The sequence below is a fragment of the Sphaeramia orbicularis genome, chromosome 7, assembly GCF_902148855.1.
Source record: "Sphaeramia orbicularis chromosome 7, fSphaOr1.1, whole genome shotgun sequence".
NCBI classification, from domain to species: domain Eukaryota; kingdom Metazoa; phylum Chordata; class Actinopteri; order Kurtiformes; family Apogonidae; genus Sphaeramia; species Sphaeramia orbicularis.
The window spans coordinates 36,498,333-36,515,121 of record NC_043963.1 but is presented as its reverse complement, the minus strand read 5'-3'; the positions used below and the strand labels follow the sequence as shown (position 1 = coordinate 36,515,121).

At 39.9% G+C, this 16,789-nt stretch overlaps 1 protein-coding gene across 1 annotated transcript in view; it reads left to right on the top strand.

The window, feature by feature from the left end:
- The first annotated feature begins 593 nt into the window (after positions 1-593).
- LOC115422411 (adenylate cyclase type 6-like) overlaps positions 594-16,789 on the top strand; it is a 41,003-nt gene continuing 24,807 nt past the window's right edge. The window contains exons 1-3 of the mRNA XM_030138745.1: positions 594-857; positions 3,130-3,313; positions 3,432-4,326. Coding sequence (XP_029994605.1) covers positions 3,433-4,326 — 894 coding nt within the window. The 5' untranslated portion in view covers positions 594-857; positions 3,130-3,313; position 3,432. The remainder of the gene's footprint in view (positions 858-3,129; positions 3,314-3,431; positions 4,327-16,789) is intronic.

The following is a 16,789-nucleotide window of genomic DNA, read 5'->3' as shown; positions in this document are numbered from 1 at the left end:
TTTGTGAGTGTGTGTAGTTGTGTTATGTGTTTGTGTAGTTGTGTTGTGTGTGTTTGTGAGTGTGTAGTTGTGTTATGTGTTTGTGTAGTTGTGTTGTGTGTTTATGTTTGTGTAGTTGTGTTGTGTGTGTGTGTGTGTGTGTGTGTGTGTGTGTGTGTGTGTGTAGTTGTGTTGTGTGTTTGTGTACATGTGTGCTGTACACATACAGGATACTTAGTTTACTGGCAGTGACAGTCTTTGAGTTCGGATCTTCACCACTAGATGGTGCTATAACAATCTGAGCATGATGTTTGATGGCATTCCTTGAGTTTTGATCCTACTTACTTTTTGGTATTTAGAATAGGAAAAAAAAGCCTGGTTTAGCTTCTAGTTTCTTATCTATGTTAAAGAGTGAAAAAACAAGTTTGAGCCAAAAGTAGAGCGCGCATTTTACGCACGGACGCACAGACCCGTCCCACCTCTAGGGGGACTCCTGTGTCCACGGATGGGAATGCAGCTTGTGTGGATGTGTGTGTAAGTGTGTGTGAGTGTGAATGTGTGTGTGTGTGTGAAAGAGAGAGAGAGAGAGAAAGAGAGAGAGGGAGAGAGAGCGCCAGAGGGAGAGGGAGTCGGGGAGGTCGTGGCGGTGGGAATGTACTGTAGCTCTGACTGGGAACAGCGAAGGTTGTCCGGTCAGTTTCGCAGTTTCCCCCTCGCCTCCCACAGAACCAGAACCAAACCCCCGGATTCCAAGCTCCGATCGGACCGACCCGCATCTGAAGCGTCGGTCTTCGGCTGTCGTAAGGATCGAAACCCAAGAGCTAAACTGGATCTCCACTGCAGTGTTACAGTTACTCCTGTAACGAGGGTATCCAATGGTAAGTCCACTGGCTCCCTCAGCTTTTCCCGCGGCTGTATGGGGGAACTGCTCTGCACAATGTTATTTTGTTGCAGGTCGGATTAACTGACACGCAATAAGAGGATACAACAGTGGGAAAAATGCCAACAGCTGACTTGTACAACAGTGTTTTCCTGTGATGATTGCGGCTGCGTTAAGACGCCTGAACTGTTCTGCAGGACTGTACACACTAAGCATGGGTCCGTATGCAGGCACGGCCAATTCATTTACACCTTTTCCTAACGTGACATATAACGTGAATCCAATTGTAAAACCCAGATGGCAGTCTCTCAGTGTGCCGAATGATCAGCTGCATTTATACAATTCCTTATCGTCCGGTGACCTGTTTGGAGTCCAAACATAATGACGTACACGTTTGTATTGGGGGAGACAGGCCCAGTAGTGTGTAGCCTTGTGGAGACCCTGATCTTAGTATACATTAGTCCTGTAAGCTGGGCTGCACATCCCCATGCCCTTTCACCAAAACCCACTGGAGCTAAATAAGTTACCCAGCGGAATGTTTTTACTCCTGATAAGTTCGGAAAAGGCGGTGATGTGTGCGTCGAGCTGCACTTTTCTTCTGCAGACTCCAGGCTGACTTGAGGCGATCCAGCGTCTCCATGTGTAGTGCGGTTACACAGACTTCATATGAACATGGAGAGCTGTCGACTTCGCCTGTAGGCTACTTGGACTGTCCTGTTATGTAATGCGCTTCGGCCGACTGCCCGCAACCAAACAGCCTGGGCCTACACGTGTATTTGCTAAACATGTTTTTTTTTTTTTTTTTTTGTAACATCAGGCCTGGGTGATCAGTGATGACAGTCGGGTTGGTGGTCACTGTCATCTCTTATGAAAAAAAAAAAAAAAAAAAAAAGATGTTATGAGTCTGTTCTCTTAAGGTCTTCATTTGTAACGCGTGCAGGACTCCAGATATTTGCTGCTTACATTTTTATTTCAGATGCATAGACAGATCGCATTACATAAGAGGTGAATGTCGCCCCCTGACCTGTCCTAAATGTTCCAGAGGTGAGTGGAGGTTGTTCCTGCAGGACGTGTGGAGCGCAAACCATGTGAACGGTCCACATATTTGCCTTATCTCTTACTGGGTCAAACGCTAAATCGATTCTTCCTTTGCTCAGTGTCGCCTTGGATGGCATATTTATAGGAGTAATTTGGAAATCCAGGTAACTGATGAAATGATAAATACTTGACATTCTCCAAATTTGTGTAACCTAATACTAAAGTCTAATTGTGAGACTTATATTCACCTGTTTTGTCATATGATAGACTTAAAGTATAATAGATTAATGAAGAAAACAAATAGCACATGAGTGTATGATGAAAATACAGTCACCATCTTGTTTAGAAGTTCCTCACTGCTACAACTGAATGCAGCCAAGTTGAAGCCACTCTTACAACACTTCTCATGTGGGGATTTATGAACTTCGAAAATGCTGTTTATTATACACATTGTGGTGCGTGCAGCTGATCTCCTCTGCGCTGTTTGTCTCAGGCTCAGACAGCCTGGCATAGATTTGCTTATTAAGTTTAGAGGTTAGCAGTGTCCTTGACATGTGCTGCCAGAAGCCAGCTATAGTGAGTCATCAAAGCTAATGGGGGAAGCATGGACAATTTAATCTGGACTGGAGAGCTCTTGATCTCTGATGGTGCCCACTCAGTAGGCCTTTGTTGTCAAATAGAGCACACCCATCCCTGCCCACTCAAGATGTGAGGGCAGATTGCAGTGATAGAGTCAAGCAAAGTGCTATCCACCACGAAGAGTTGTTAGTCTCCTCCAAAAGACCCTATGATAAATGCTACAAATTACAGCAGTTGGCAGAGACTTGGTGGTGATGGTTTGATGGTAAAATTGACCAGTGCCTTGCTGAATAAGACAATATTTGGGGAGGATTTTGCTGTCACAACCGAGTGTTTTGCAAACAAAACAGCAAACCATTTCCATGGAAATGCTGTCCCAGCCTGGTGGGAGATGGAAAATGGAACGGACAAGCCATTTGCTGGACATTATTATCTGGCTCTGCTATTGATTGATAAAGTTCTGCCAGAGAAACACACACACGGATACATATACACATACACATGCATACACACATGCACAGTACCATTACAATACAACAGTTGTTCATTGTCCTTAATGTTTACATATGCATAATGCACTCCATCCTTGGGAGATATTTCTTCAGGCGATGTCAGCTCAAACCCATTATATGTGTTCTTTGTGTGTTTTCCAGGAAAACAGGTGGCATCCAGAGGCAGTAGGTGGTGGACAGACACACTGACTGTTTCCAAAGGGGAGGACGGCACAAATGCAGACACACCTCTGATGCCTCTGGCCAGTCTGAGCTCATGGTGTGTGCTGGCTGGGATAAATTAGAGGCCTGGCCAAAGTTGCGACACATAACAAAGCCCACACAGGTGAAAGGATACGCATGTCCTAAATAAGTGTGTCTTTATGAGTTCACAGAAATATCTAAGTTCAGCTTAGTTGTATTTAAAGGTTTTCTGCCTGTATGTTTCCTTTGCTCTTGTTAAGGATGTCGTGGGCCAGAGGCCTCTTTGTAAGCAGAGTGGACGAGCGAAAAACAGCATGGGGAGAGCGCAATGGGAAGAAGAGAAAGCACAGCTCATCACTCTGCAACCCACGCTACATGAGCTGCTTGAGGGACCCTGAGGACCTGGAGCCCCCAAATGCAGGTTCCCAACATTACCACTGTGGAGCGGGCACCAGTGGGGGCAACTTTGGGCTCCGGTACGGTTGGCAGGAGGACCACTACGGGAAAAGGATGGGTGGAGGTGGAGATCTGGGTCTCAAAGCAGTGGACCTGGGCTTTGAGGATGGTGATCTAAAAAACAGGAAGGAGGATGAATTAGGGGAATTAGCAGAAGGCAGCTGCAAGGCCATGACTGCAGCAGACTGTTGGATGCGGGTGGTTTGGGTTTTCCAGTCCAAGAAATTCAGTTCTGCCAAGCTGGAGCGCCTTTACCAGCGCTACTTCTTCAGACTCAACCAGAGTTCTCTCACCATGCTGATGGGGGTGCTAGTGGTGGTGTGTGGGGTCATGCTGGCTTTCCACTGTATCTACAACAGCCCGTATGCGGCCTACATCTCAGTACTGTCTGTCGCCATGGCTCTCTTCATGGCCATGATGGTGGTGTGCAACCGAAATGGTTTCCACCAGGACTACATGTGGATTGTTAGCTACCTGGTCATCGGGGTCCTGATTGTTGTGCAGGTTTTTGGGGTGTTGATGGTGGACCCCCGCAGTGCCTCAGAGGGCGTCTGGTGGACTGTCTTCTTTATTTACATCATCTACACACTATTACCAGTCAGAATGAGAGCTGCTGTGCTCAGTGGAGCTGTGCTGTCCACTATACATGTAGTGACCGCCTGGCAACTCAACCAAGAGGACAAGTTCATTATCAAACAGGTAAGCGTTTGACCCACATATCCCTCTCCACCTGTGATGACTTAAGAAACAGATAATTTGTACAGCTACTGAAGTGGATCAGAGTTTCACAGCAATATACAACACAGTGCCATTAGTCTTCTTAATTGAATCATGTAAATCTGCAAAAACAATTTCATCATATTTCATTCCTAAAGACACAGGTTTTAAAATTATGCTCAAAAAGTAAAATTGTCTTAATTCATCAACCATTAAACATACATTAAAAATATTTGCCAGTGAAAAGTTTTTGCCCCTCAAAGGGTTAATGTGGGCACTTCTGCACAAGAGCAATGAGGATCAAGAAATTAAATGACAAATAATTTAAGCAAGACAAGTTTATGTTTCAAGCACATTTCCAACAGATGGATAATTCAGTTTACTTTTCACAAAAAATGAGCAATCATTCAAGATAAAAAAGATATAAATATGGGAAATATAATCATAAAGAAGTAAAGATTATACAATTCATAATAATTAATTACATTAGACACTAATAATGTGTGGCATCAAGATAACACTTATTACATGAGTTTTTTTTTTTGCTGAATGAAATATCACAGTCAGGAGGACATCATCACACCATTAAACTATCCTGCTGATTCATTTGCATCGTTGTGTCACACACCCAAAGACACGACCACAGATCATAAATACATAATTACTTCATTATACCTATAAACACCTCTGATGATGAATTGTTATGTAAAACAGGGCTTTCACTCATTTCGTTTTGCATCTTAAATACAACCGCCTTTGAAAGCTAATGTGTACATTTGTATTTATGAGTAAACAAACGTCTTACTTGTGCTAATTGTGACCCACTGTTACTGTCACCATACAATTGAGCACAATGTTGTTACTGTATTCATGAGTGGAAACGCCCTACTTTCTCTTCCCATCAATATGGGACAAAACATTGTACAGACTCCTCTACCACTTTTCCATGTCAGAGGTGCTGTACTAAAAGTAGATGGTGCTGTACATGTTGGCCGCTTTTCAAATGAGATTTTTAATGAGCCTATGTTTTGTACTGTAGGGCAGCTATTGGCAACTCTGTTGGGGTTTGTAGAAGGTCATCTGGGTTGAATGAGCCTGTGTGCTGCATTGTGGAGGAATATCATGATAATGTAGCATGGTGCCATTCAGGCTGCAATTCCCTAAAACAAGGAGCCTATTGTAGTAAAATGAAACAGGGTGGGGTGGGATACTCAGATTGTGCAATGAATTTGATGGAAAACAAAATGATTAGTTCCCCATACTGGAGTGTGTGGAAAAAAATCTCAACAGATTTAGGCATTTATAATGGCTTCAGATATTATAAAAGAAAATGTCGGTGTCTGTTTTGTTGGTCCATGCATTAGGTTTCCTTTGTGCTGTGTTAACTGCATGTTCTATGAAATTGCTTTTAGTTATTCATGAACCTTAAAAGCCCCCCAAACTCATGATTGTTCACTATAAATTAGATTCTGTTTTAGATTAGATTAAAAATTTTGAAGTCATGAAAAGTGAAAACAGCATGAAGGGGAATTTTATTTTTTTGTCCAAACAACAGTTGAACATCCTGAACTCTTCTAAATAATTTACCTCATAACATAGATAATAAGCTAAACAATGAGCTCTTAAATGTCTTTTTTGTTATTTGTACTCCAGAGGGGAGTTAGAGAAGCTCAAGTATCTCTTTATTCCCTCGCTAAGTTCTGCTCTTTTATGGACTACAAAGTAAATCTCTTTGTTCAATCCTTTTGCAAGTTTTCATCTGTTACTTGCTTGATATATCAAACCCTTAGACGTTACATTTAGATTACTAACTAGGTCCAAGATACAGGTACAGACACAGATCATCTTTATTTATATCCAAGTGGAAATTCATTTTACATCAGCTCAAGTAAAATGAAGTAAAAAAAAAATGATGAGGCTCAGATTTTGTATAGTCTGATAGCAGTGTACATCTGCATGTGGACTTGTGTCCATGGTTACCATTTTATAACTGTATATTAACCAATGAACAGTGTGGCATCAATGTATAATCTGATTTGGTTCATCCCTCTTAAAAATTTATTTATACATAAACTATATGGACAAATATACTGTGACACATCACAGCTACAGGACTTCCCATTCCTGTTGATTTAATGTATTATCATAATAAATGTCAAATCAATACTTCTTTTAATTTTTTTTTCTTTCTGAGTGACAGTTGAAGAAAACCAGATAGTTAATGGTGATTTAAAATTATTGGTCATGGTCAGAATGTGATGAACATCTCAGAAAACTAGAAAAAACATTTAAAACAATTATCATGACTTAAAAATTCAACATTGAGTTAAATGATTTAAAAACTAAGTTTGAAGCATGTTGCATAGATAACAAGTGTGGCTTGTGATCATAGTGTTGCTGTTTTAATCTCCCAGACCATCAGAGAAATTGTTGGCTGATTTGCCCTTGAGCATGGCACTTAACTCCCCATTTGCTCCCTGGGCAGCTGACATGGCAGCCCACTGCTCTTAGTCTGCAGTGTGTGGTGTGTTCCTGCATGTTCAGCACAGGGTTGAAAGCACAGTGTGTGTTGGATGTCGGCATGTAAAATATATTCTTCTTCTTCTTCTTCTTCTTCTTCTTCTTCTTCTTCTTCTTCTTCTTCTTCTTCTTCAGTGTAAACAACATTAACCCCCACTAACAAAATAAAAAAATTTATTACAAGGATATTTGTTTCTGCGTAAAACGATGTCACATTTGTGATCATCAATATGTAACCCAACCCCTGTCAGTGACAAAACACCTGAATTCAATGTGTCTTGATACTAATGAATGTTGTAGAAATCTTAATATTTTGCACCCATCATCTTCAGTCATGCTAGATGTTCAGGTTTTGTACATGAACCACATTAGTTTTGTTCATTCATTGCATGTATTTGACAGTGTCTTGAATTTGTCAGAAACATGTCTAGTTAGTGTACAGTCTATCTATCTATCTATCTATCTATCTATCTATCTATCTGTCTGTCTGTCTGTCTGTCTGTCTGTCTGTCTGTCTGTCTGTCCGTCCGTCCGTCCGTCCGTCCGTCCGTCCGTCCGTCCGTCCGTCCGTCTGTCAGTAAATGCTTAATTTTAGGGTTTTGTTAACACTTGATGCTCCCAACAAAAACGTAATCATGGCACAAGTATTTCATCTGTAATTTTTACGTAAAGTGGTAAAGTTTGACGGCAGTAAATGCTGTAACAAACACCCTTACGTGCTCCATGTGGCAGACTCTGGTCTCTGTGGAGTCATGCAGCTGGTTTTCTCTTTTGCTATTAAGCAACATGATGAATGTGGAGCCAATCTGAACAAGGCAATATTGACTTAATGCTACTGGTCCAGTGATCCTGCATGTTAAGTGCCCATGCCCTAGACTAGACAGGGTGACTACAGACATACTGGTTTGTTGCCTCTATGTACTCTGGGTCTGATTGGCTGCATTGGCACTCTGGTGGACTGCCGCTGCCTGAGGGCTTGGACCCCAAACACAGTACCTTCCAGTTCCATGAACAATCAATGATGGGACATGGGCTCTGCACTGCTCTGGCTCTGTGTGGGCCTCATGGGGTTTCAATAAAGATGGAGGAAAGTCCGTCGTTTCTTGCCTGAGATTGTTTTTCTGCTGCTTTCAACAGTATCAACCTTATCTGGACCTAAATGTCTTAGACAGCAGAGGATGTTTAAGTCATTTTTCTTAAGTAAAAGAGGAGCAGCATAGTGTGTCACTTAGTCAGCGCTCACACTCAACAGTTATCGCTGTCTGGCTTCAAGCTACCCATGGCTTTATGAATACAGAAGGACTCCATTCAGTCTGTCACACGCTCTTTATCTCACACGTAAGCTCACACACACTCTGTGGCTCCTGGCGTCACATGGCCAGACGTCCTGATCTGGGAAAGCTGGTTTCTTCTTCTGGGACCTCATCATCCTCCAGCCTTCTCTGTGTCCCAGCCTTGTTTTTGCTTTATTTGTATTTTCCCTGCGGAGATGTTCATGCAGGATCAGAGCTGAGGAGATGTGAGACTGATGATGGCAAGGACAAAAGGGGTCTTTGTGAGAGACCTCCAGGATGAAGCAGGAGGGGCAGGGGGCTGTGGAGGTTATGGTGGTGACATGGCTACGACCACGGATGGAGAGTGTGAAATAATGCTGGGCTGACGCATCCGGCTGTAAAAGGGCTGCCAGTCTCTTCTCTCTTTATTCTCTTTCTCTGACTCATAATTCCATTCTCAGAAAATCCTCCTCAGATGGAGTGGCCTTTTATTTCACAGCGGGCTGAGATTGAGCTCATACAACTCATGGGGATTGTTTCCATGGATCTCCATGTTTCAGTGCTCTGCTGCAGTGTCTCCTCAGACAACTACCGATAGATAAAGGTGTAGCTGCTCCTATTCACTGTCCTACAGGCACACATTTCAGACAGACATCATTCATTTACATTACATTACAGAGGGCTATTTTTAGCGGAAGGAAATATGCAGTTTTCTGAGTCAAGAAGAATTAGCATACACAATTAAATTAAAGGCAGCACATAACAGATGTTTGAAAGCATCTGGTTCCCCATAAGTGACAAACTAAAGGAGTTAAACATAATAGAAGTGACAGTAAATAATAACCTTAATAGAGAGCAGCTATTTTATCATCTTTTATCATCACCACTGTTTTAATACCTTTGCATATATGCTCAATTTTGTCCTTATGCCACAAACTTTAGTTGATCGAGATTGAGGACAAGGGGAAATTGGTAGCATGTTTACAGGTAATATACCAATATAAGCAAAAGTAAAAAGCATTCCACTGCTGATTTTACAGGGACTTTAAAGTTAGTTAGTTTAAAGTAGGACACACTGTAGGACACACGTAAGTTGCCTAACCACAAAGTGAGTCAGTTACTTAAGTGTGAAAGTGTGACGGATATTTTGTTGTGTTAAACTCCCTCTGGTGCTGCAGTTTGACCACAAAAGGGTCAATTCATTGTCTCCTCGTCCTCATTTCTGCTTACTTGGATTTTGCACGCTACATCCCTTTAACTGCATTTCGTTTAAAAAGTCTGCTGCAGGCACTTCTGACAGCTGACGTTGTTGTGGAAGCTGTTTATTTCCAAGTCGTGACAGTTGGCTGATGACCAGCAGCTTTTTGATTAGAGGGAGTCACCAAATTCCTGTTATCCTCCTGACGACATCGCTGTGCTTTTGTTGTTAGCTGACAGTGACGTTTTTGCCATTTAGAAACTTTCTAATCTTGGACTTTTTTTCTCTAGCTCCTGAATGCATCATATATTGCCTGAAGCACTGTGCACTTTGTGTTCCTGTAGTTTCAGTTCTTGTTTCTCGCCCTTGGTTTAAGTGTGCAATAATCCTAATGGATGAAAGATTAGTGTACAATATCTGAAGTGCATTCTCATTATGTTGGCTGGAAAGTAGATAAAACACTATCTAGTAAGATCCCCAAACTCTCAGTTTAAAAGAGTATAAGGCAAAAAAACAGGATTTTCTAATTTCTCCTTCCTGTCCTCAGTGGAAAATGTCCCTTCATTATTGGTCTACTTTGGTCACGTCATCTGAGGTATGATTTCACTTCGAAACCATGGCTGAAAGTCAGACTTACACAAACACAAACAGAAATGTGAACACACAAACACATGTCACATGGTCCAAAGCAGATTCATTTGGCCCTCAGAGCGCTTTCCTGTGAGAGACCACCTGTCCCTCATGTTTTTGTTCCATCACTCTCTCTGTTTTGGTGCACAAGGCAACAACTAACTTTTACATGACTGGCATTCACAGAGCAGAGAAGTTTTGCTTTGATATGTATATTTTCATACTTGAACAGCTGCACATCCATACGCCTATGTGTCTTAAGGGGGATTATGTGACTTACAGCACCATTGTTTTGTTCTAAGAATTCATAACTAGGCGCTGTGCAAGATGTCATACATGGATTAACAATGAACAAAACAAGAGTAGTTCTTTCATGTGCAGCAGGATATATTTGGATAACCAAATCACAAATAGGGGACTTTAAAGTATTGTTACAGACAAGCAGGTTCAGATCAGTGAAATCTCAAAAGTACAGTCTGCGCTTTTGTTATTATGTGCTGAAGCTGACACTAGAGGAAAAACCTGTTTCTTTGGTAGATTGTTATGGGGTCAATGCCATGAGGGACTCATGGAAACATAACAATCACTGTGCTTAACACTTGTAAAAAAGATACCAATCAATTAATCAACACAAACACAGCCAGACCATGCACAATGAATTTAGGCTAGGACATTGGTGTTACTGAAATGAAAAACCCTGACCGCAGTCACACAGGCTACCTTAATCCATATCCAGTGAGTGATTTTATGATCTTGGAAACACAAACACTCCTTTTGATACTCAATCACATGGTTGCTTTGTTAATACCCTCTGGTTTTTCAGATCCTTAAGGGACACAAAAGTACATGAAAAGATGAATTCACTGAACATAAAACTACACTGTTCATAGTCTGGCAGTGTATAGCAGTGTATGCTATATATGATGTACATACTTACATTTTATTATATTATATGTAATATATATATGTATATATATATATATATATATATATATACACACACACACACATATATATATATATATATATATATATATATATATATATATATATATACACACACACACACATATATATATATATATATATATATATATATATATATATATATATATATATATATATATATATATATATATATACAGGGTAGTGTGTTTATTCAGTTCATACCAGCTAATAGTATAGAGTTAAATACAGTATATATTTATAGCTTATACTTGAAATATTTTCTACTAAAATAATACTTTAGCAGTTGAATATTAGGACATTAGTTATTTATAGGAAAGCTCTTAAAATAGAATGTAGCTTTAAAGTGTGATGTATTATTTAAAATTATATTAAAATAAGTTTTTAATAGCTTCTCTGCGTGCACTATCATGCTTGATTTTACCGACAAACTTAGCCCTATTTATATATCAGACAACATCTGATGTCCAGTGTACATACTTTGTATACTCACATGTGTGTCTGATCTGCGTGAGCTGCATGGATCAGAACGGCTTTCTTGGCTGCTATCAAATGGTGAGAACCCATCATCAGGTACTGTCAGTGCCAAACAATACACTGGCTCAAATAATAGATCCCCCTTTTTACTCCCTACCCCACCCCCTCTCAGTGAGGGAAAGAGCTTGTGACTCATCCACTTATTGTATTACAACCAGAGGCAGTGATACAAACCCGGATAACTTCCACCACCATGGGTGGGAGCAATTAGGATTAGTGATAAGCGAAATATTGCTCTTAAAATACAGTCAGTGATAAGGGAAATAATAGCTGAGCTAATAATAGCAGCGTGAGTTGGGGATGAGGAAATGCAGGCTTCTAATAACAGCTCATGGTTTACTAACAACTTGGCTGTATGCAAAAGTAAATACAGGGATTTAAGGCTGAACTGCTGTGGCAGACAGCCAAGAGATATATATTAGGAATCCATTAGCAGTGTTAAATGTTGATCTGTGTGGCATGAAAGCCCCGAGGCTTTGTTGGCCACTTTTACTCAGGATCCTGTTGAGCCCAATGCTGTGTATCCCAGTGCTGGTGACAGGGAGGTGAATACCTTTACATCAAGGATCACTGTCACACCAGCCAACTGTTTTGTTATCCTAGTTACAATGACACTGTGAAATAACCAGCAACATACGCAAGCTGTACTGAGAATGCACTACTGCAGTGAAGTTATAATTAACATGCATGTTCACTATCATGTATAAACAGGGAACACCTTCCTACTGTTGAAATGTACACCAGTGTGCACAGAACTCGTCTTGTGTTTAAAGTTGCACTATAACCTCCTCACACTGCTCCTCTTACAGCACATTAGTTTATGAAGTACACAGAGCAGATCATGCTCCTTATTATGTGCAAGATGTGCACAAACTATGCTGCAGTTTTTTGCTGTCAGACTTTAAGTTTGAAACTGTGAGTTTGTGTGTCTTCAGCTCGTTCTCATTTTCAGTGAATGATGTCAGATACAATAACAAGACCCTCGTCCCATGATGTAATTTCACACACTCAGTGTTAATACACAGGAAGTTTCACTCTGTCTTGTGCTTTCACTGGATCCTCCCACTGAAATGCACTAAAAGCTCCAACAATGCATGTTTCGTGACTTAATTTAGTGCGCTCCCTTCTCACACATGAAAAATAAAAACCTTTCCTTTTAGGGTGACAGAAAGACGGTGCTTTTTTCCTTTGTTTGAAATGATGTGTCCTTAACACCTTTAAGTTGTAAAGAAGCTGCCGACTCATATTTCTAAGAGTCTTTGTTTAGCCATGTATAGCCTTAAAGAAAGGAACAGAGATGATCAGAACATCATAAATAACAAATCTGAAGACATATACAGTAGCAGTTCAGGTTATAGTCATCTAATAATGTGCTGAAACTGAACACCTCAGCTTTTATTACTGTAAAATGTTGCTGACGTACCATGCTTCAAAAAAAAGTTCACGTGTGATGCTGGCCTGCGAGGCGGATGTGTTACATGCATGAGTTCAGCATCAGTTAGAGAAGAACAAGGGAAAAGTTTTGTCGGGGCATCCAAACTGCTTTTGTGTTTCTTCTGTTTAAAGTATAACCTGTTTTCCCAGTATTGATCTGTGTACTTTGTAGTAAAAGTCAATAGTGTGTTGGGTTGAGGAGAATGGGAAAGGACAGTGGTTAAAGCTGTGAGCAGAGGTGCTTTGTGGTGAATGTAGTGATGCTTATATAACCGGATACTGGAACTAACTCTTGTATGTTTTTATAGGATCTCGGCATCTGGCCCATATACAGTTTCTCATTTGATGTAGCTTAATGCGCTCTTTTTTTAATTCTGTTACTTGGAGAGCAGTCTGGCTGGAAAATAAATTGCTCTAGAGCTAAACAAACACGACTCTGCAGTAACTTCATTTCAGTTTAGTTGCACTAGTTACAGAGTCTTGGCAGACATACTGTCATATTACTGTTTTGAAGCTCTGTTTTTTATTTCTTAATAAATGTGCCACTGTCAAAGTGAAAAAGTGGCCTCTGCTTCATATTGTGTATTGGTCTTAAAAGGAGAAGGAGACATTCGCAACTGAAATGGGAATTCCTGGATGTTTAGCTCACAGACACACAATTTAAGGCCTGGACTCCTTCACACTGTCTCAAATCAGTGACAGGAGCCAAAAGAGGACTGAATGGGACTGGTTGCTTGGTCGGTTGGTCGTTTTGTTGAGCTAATTAACCAAATTTTGTGTTCTTGTAGCCGTTTTGCAGTGATTGCAGCTGTGCCTTCCTCAGCTCGGCTGGTGTGAGCGGGCAGGAAGTGCAGGGTTAGCGAGGACACAGCTGGGAGGAGAGTGTGGTGTCCAGCCCTGCCCACTCAGCCCCCCCCCCCAGACTTCTGTCCAGCCAAACAATGACCCTGGACCACTGAGCAGCCAATACCACTGACAAACAGACGCCGATTGGCTTATCACAGCTCTGTACATAACACTCGTCTCATCTTACGGTGTGCCTAATCCAAATACAAATAAATAATTATGCTTCATTTCAATGACAAGATTAACATTAACAATTATTACAGGCATCATAACTGTAATTTGTTATGTATTTTTATGTATTTGCACAATAAAATAAAGAAACGTCTGAAAAATGAAGATGAAAATATAAATTATGCAGGTGAAACAAAAAACTATCTATAGGTTTGTAAAATTATGTCGCCAAAATAAGCATGAACAACAAAAAAACAGCCAAAGATGCTACAAATCATTGACAATGAATAAAAAAACAACTACACTGATTGAAAGTGTACTATGTGCTTTGGATGTCAAAGTGAGATATTCTACATAAATGCGTACATGTACACAACACAAAAAACTTGGAACGTGAACTTTAAGTAAAATTTAAAACAAATTCACTGACCACATACTGAAGGTACTGGTGGAAATACTGTCTATTAAAGATCTTAAAAGTGAAACACAGTTGAGTTCTCTGAGTTTTTAGGATTAAAAATTTGTATCTTCGACTCTATTTTCCTGTATGCTGATTTTACTTGTTATTAGATGTTAATTTATTAAACATATGTGATCTTCTGTTTTATGTTTCACCTTGTTGCTTCTCCAAATTAAGGATTTTTTGCTGTTCTTATGATACTCCATTTACTTTCATTGGTATTTTTTAAAATTATCGTTTGATCAAAATGCAGTTTAATGCAGAACTGGGCAATGCAGATGGAGCCTTACTGTAAATCTCAATGTTATTCAATATCATGGGGTATTTATGATTCTAATTGATTGGTTTTTGGCTTCTATAATTGAAGAAAAAAAGCTTTTCAAAAATGTTATCTTAGTTTACTAAACCTTTAAGCTATATATGACTGGAGAAACACATTGTAAGATGAAAACAGGTTGCACTTTATATCTTGAGCAAAAAGATCTCTGGGGCAATAATCTTGATCTTGCAATTTAATAATTTGTCACAATTTTCAGAAAGTAAAACCTCAGTTAACTGAATTGATTTGATGTATTTCCAAGCTGTAAGTTAAAGATTTGACTTCAAGTGCTGCAAATAAAAGGACATTTTGTCCACAAAGCCACTCATCTAATAATAGAAAACCCTCATGTGAAAACAGAATGGACATTCATTAGACCAGAAACAAAGCATCAGATATCAAAGATTCCTCGATAGTGGTTTTCATTGGTCATAGATGTGAGATATATTAAGACAAAGTTGAGGAATAGATTTTAATCTCCTTAAAAATCCTCCACGAGAACAAGAAAAGCAGTAGTAGGCTGAAATATATGTAGTGGACAGTTTGTTTGTGGGTCACACAAAGAAAAACATGTTTTATCTGTGTTCAGGTTTTTCAGTGGTTGTTTTGTATCCTTGCGGGTTTTTTTGTTTGTTGTTTTTTCTTTGAGGCATTATGTTCAGCTTCAGGTACAAACAGTTTCAAAGTCTGTAGAAAAAAAAAAAGGGAAAGACTCAAATACCAGACAGATATGGTCCCAAATAAGGAGCTGTTTTAATGTTCCTTATAAGATGTTCTGAACTGGTGTCAGTCAAGATTATAATGACGGTGAAGATATTGAAGTTAAAGGATAAATGAGCGTCATAATCTTTTGATTTAAGGAAAAATTTGTTGGGCAAATTGAGTGGGTACTTTTAGCTGGTGCTTCCAGTTTGTTTTACTCAGTAATTCCAGGATTGCTGGGAAGCTTTTCCTCATGTTTGGACAACATTTACGTGCAACTATTAATTCAGGATCTGTTTTTCTGACAGATGTGCGGCCTGGGTCCAGCTCTATTTAGCTTTGTGGAATCTGCTTCAGTGTTTCACAAAGATTACTCCGTGGCCTCACTGGTCGCCTGAGACCAATTTTGGTTTGGCCCAATCTCTGATTCCAGATGGCAGAGGCCCAAGATGGCAAAGACAGGCACTCCCACCCCTCTGTAACATTTATCTTTATAAGGAATAGCTTCTTTCTTATGTCAGTAATTACACATTATAGTAACCCCTTTTAGATCAGCTCTAGTGCAACAAAGTCTCATAGTATTGTCTATTTTTACCATTCTGTCACCACATATTATGTTTTCAGGCTATGACGTTCATCTCTCTAGGAAACTAAAAGTTCCAGATGCATATCAAAGGTCATGAGTTGGAGAGTCGCCCCCATGTCAAGAGCAGAGTCCCCAGAGTTTGTGTGTTGACTTATGGGATATAGCACTTTGGCCCTTCAAAGTTTAAACTTCAGCTTAAGAGCAGGTCATGGTTAGTAGTGGAACTTATCATACCTTTCATTGTAACCCTTTTCCAATACTCTTAGATAAATCCAAACAGTGATTGTCTGCACAATGCCTTTATTTCATAAGCAACTGTACACTTTATCTCTGGGCATGAGATCTGCGTTAACCTTCTTTCCCTGTATTGCCGTGAGAGTTAATATTAGTCCAGTGAGAGTTAATACTAGATTTACTTTTAATCCATCAATATATGACCACTTCACCTCCAACATCAGGCAGGTTTTCTACAGTTGCCTTTGCAACATCATGGTTTAGTTGTTTAAAAGTTCAATATTTAAGTTTTGCATGAGCTCTTGTGCTTATGTCAAGTTTGTGTTTGGGGTCTTTTGTGCTGAAAGCTGGCCTTTTTTATGTTGACTGTCTACGTTTCTGAGCTAACAGTAGCTTGTGTTGCACACTGTTGCTGCATCAAAAAGTGTACATGCTGTTTTTATGGGTGTAAGAAACTAGGACAGCAGTTAGCTTAGCAAAATACTGGCTCCAACACAAAACTCATATAAGCACTCTTATATATTGAACCTTTAAAAAAGATGTAATACAATGGCACTGTAGGAAATGC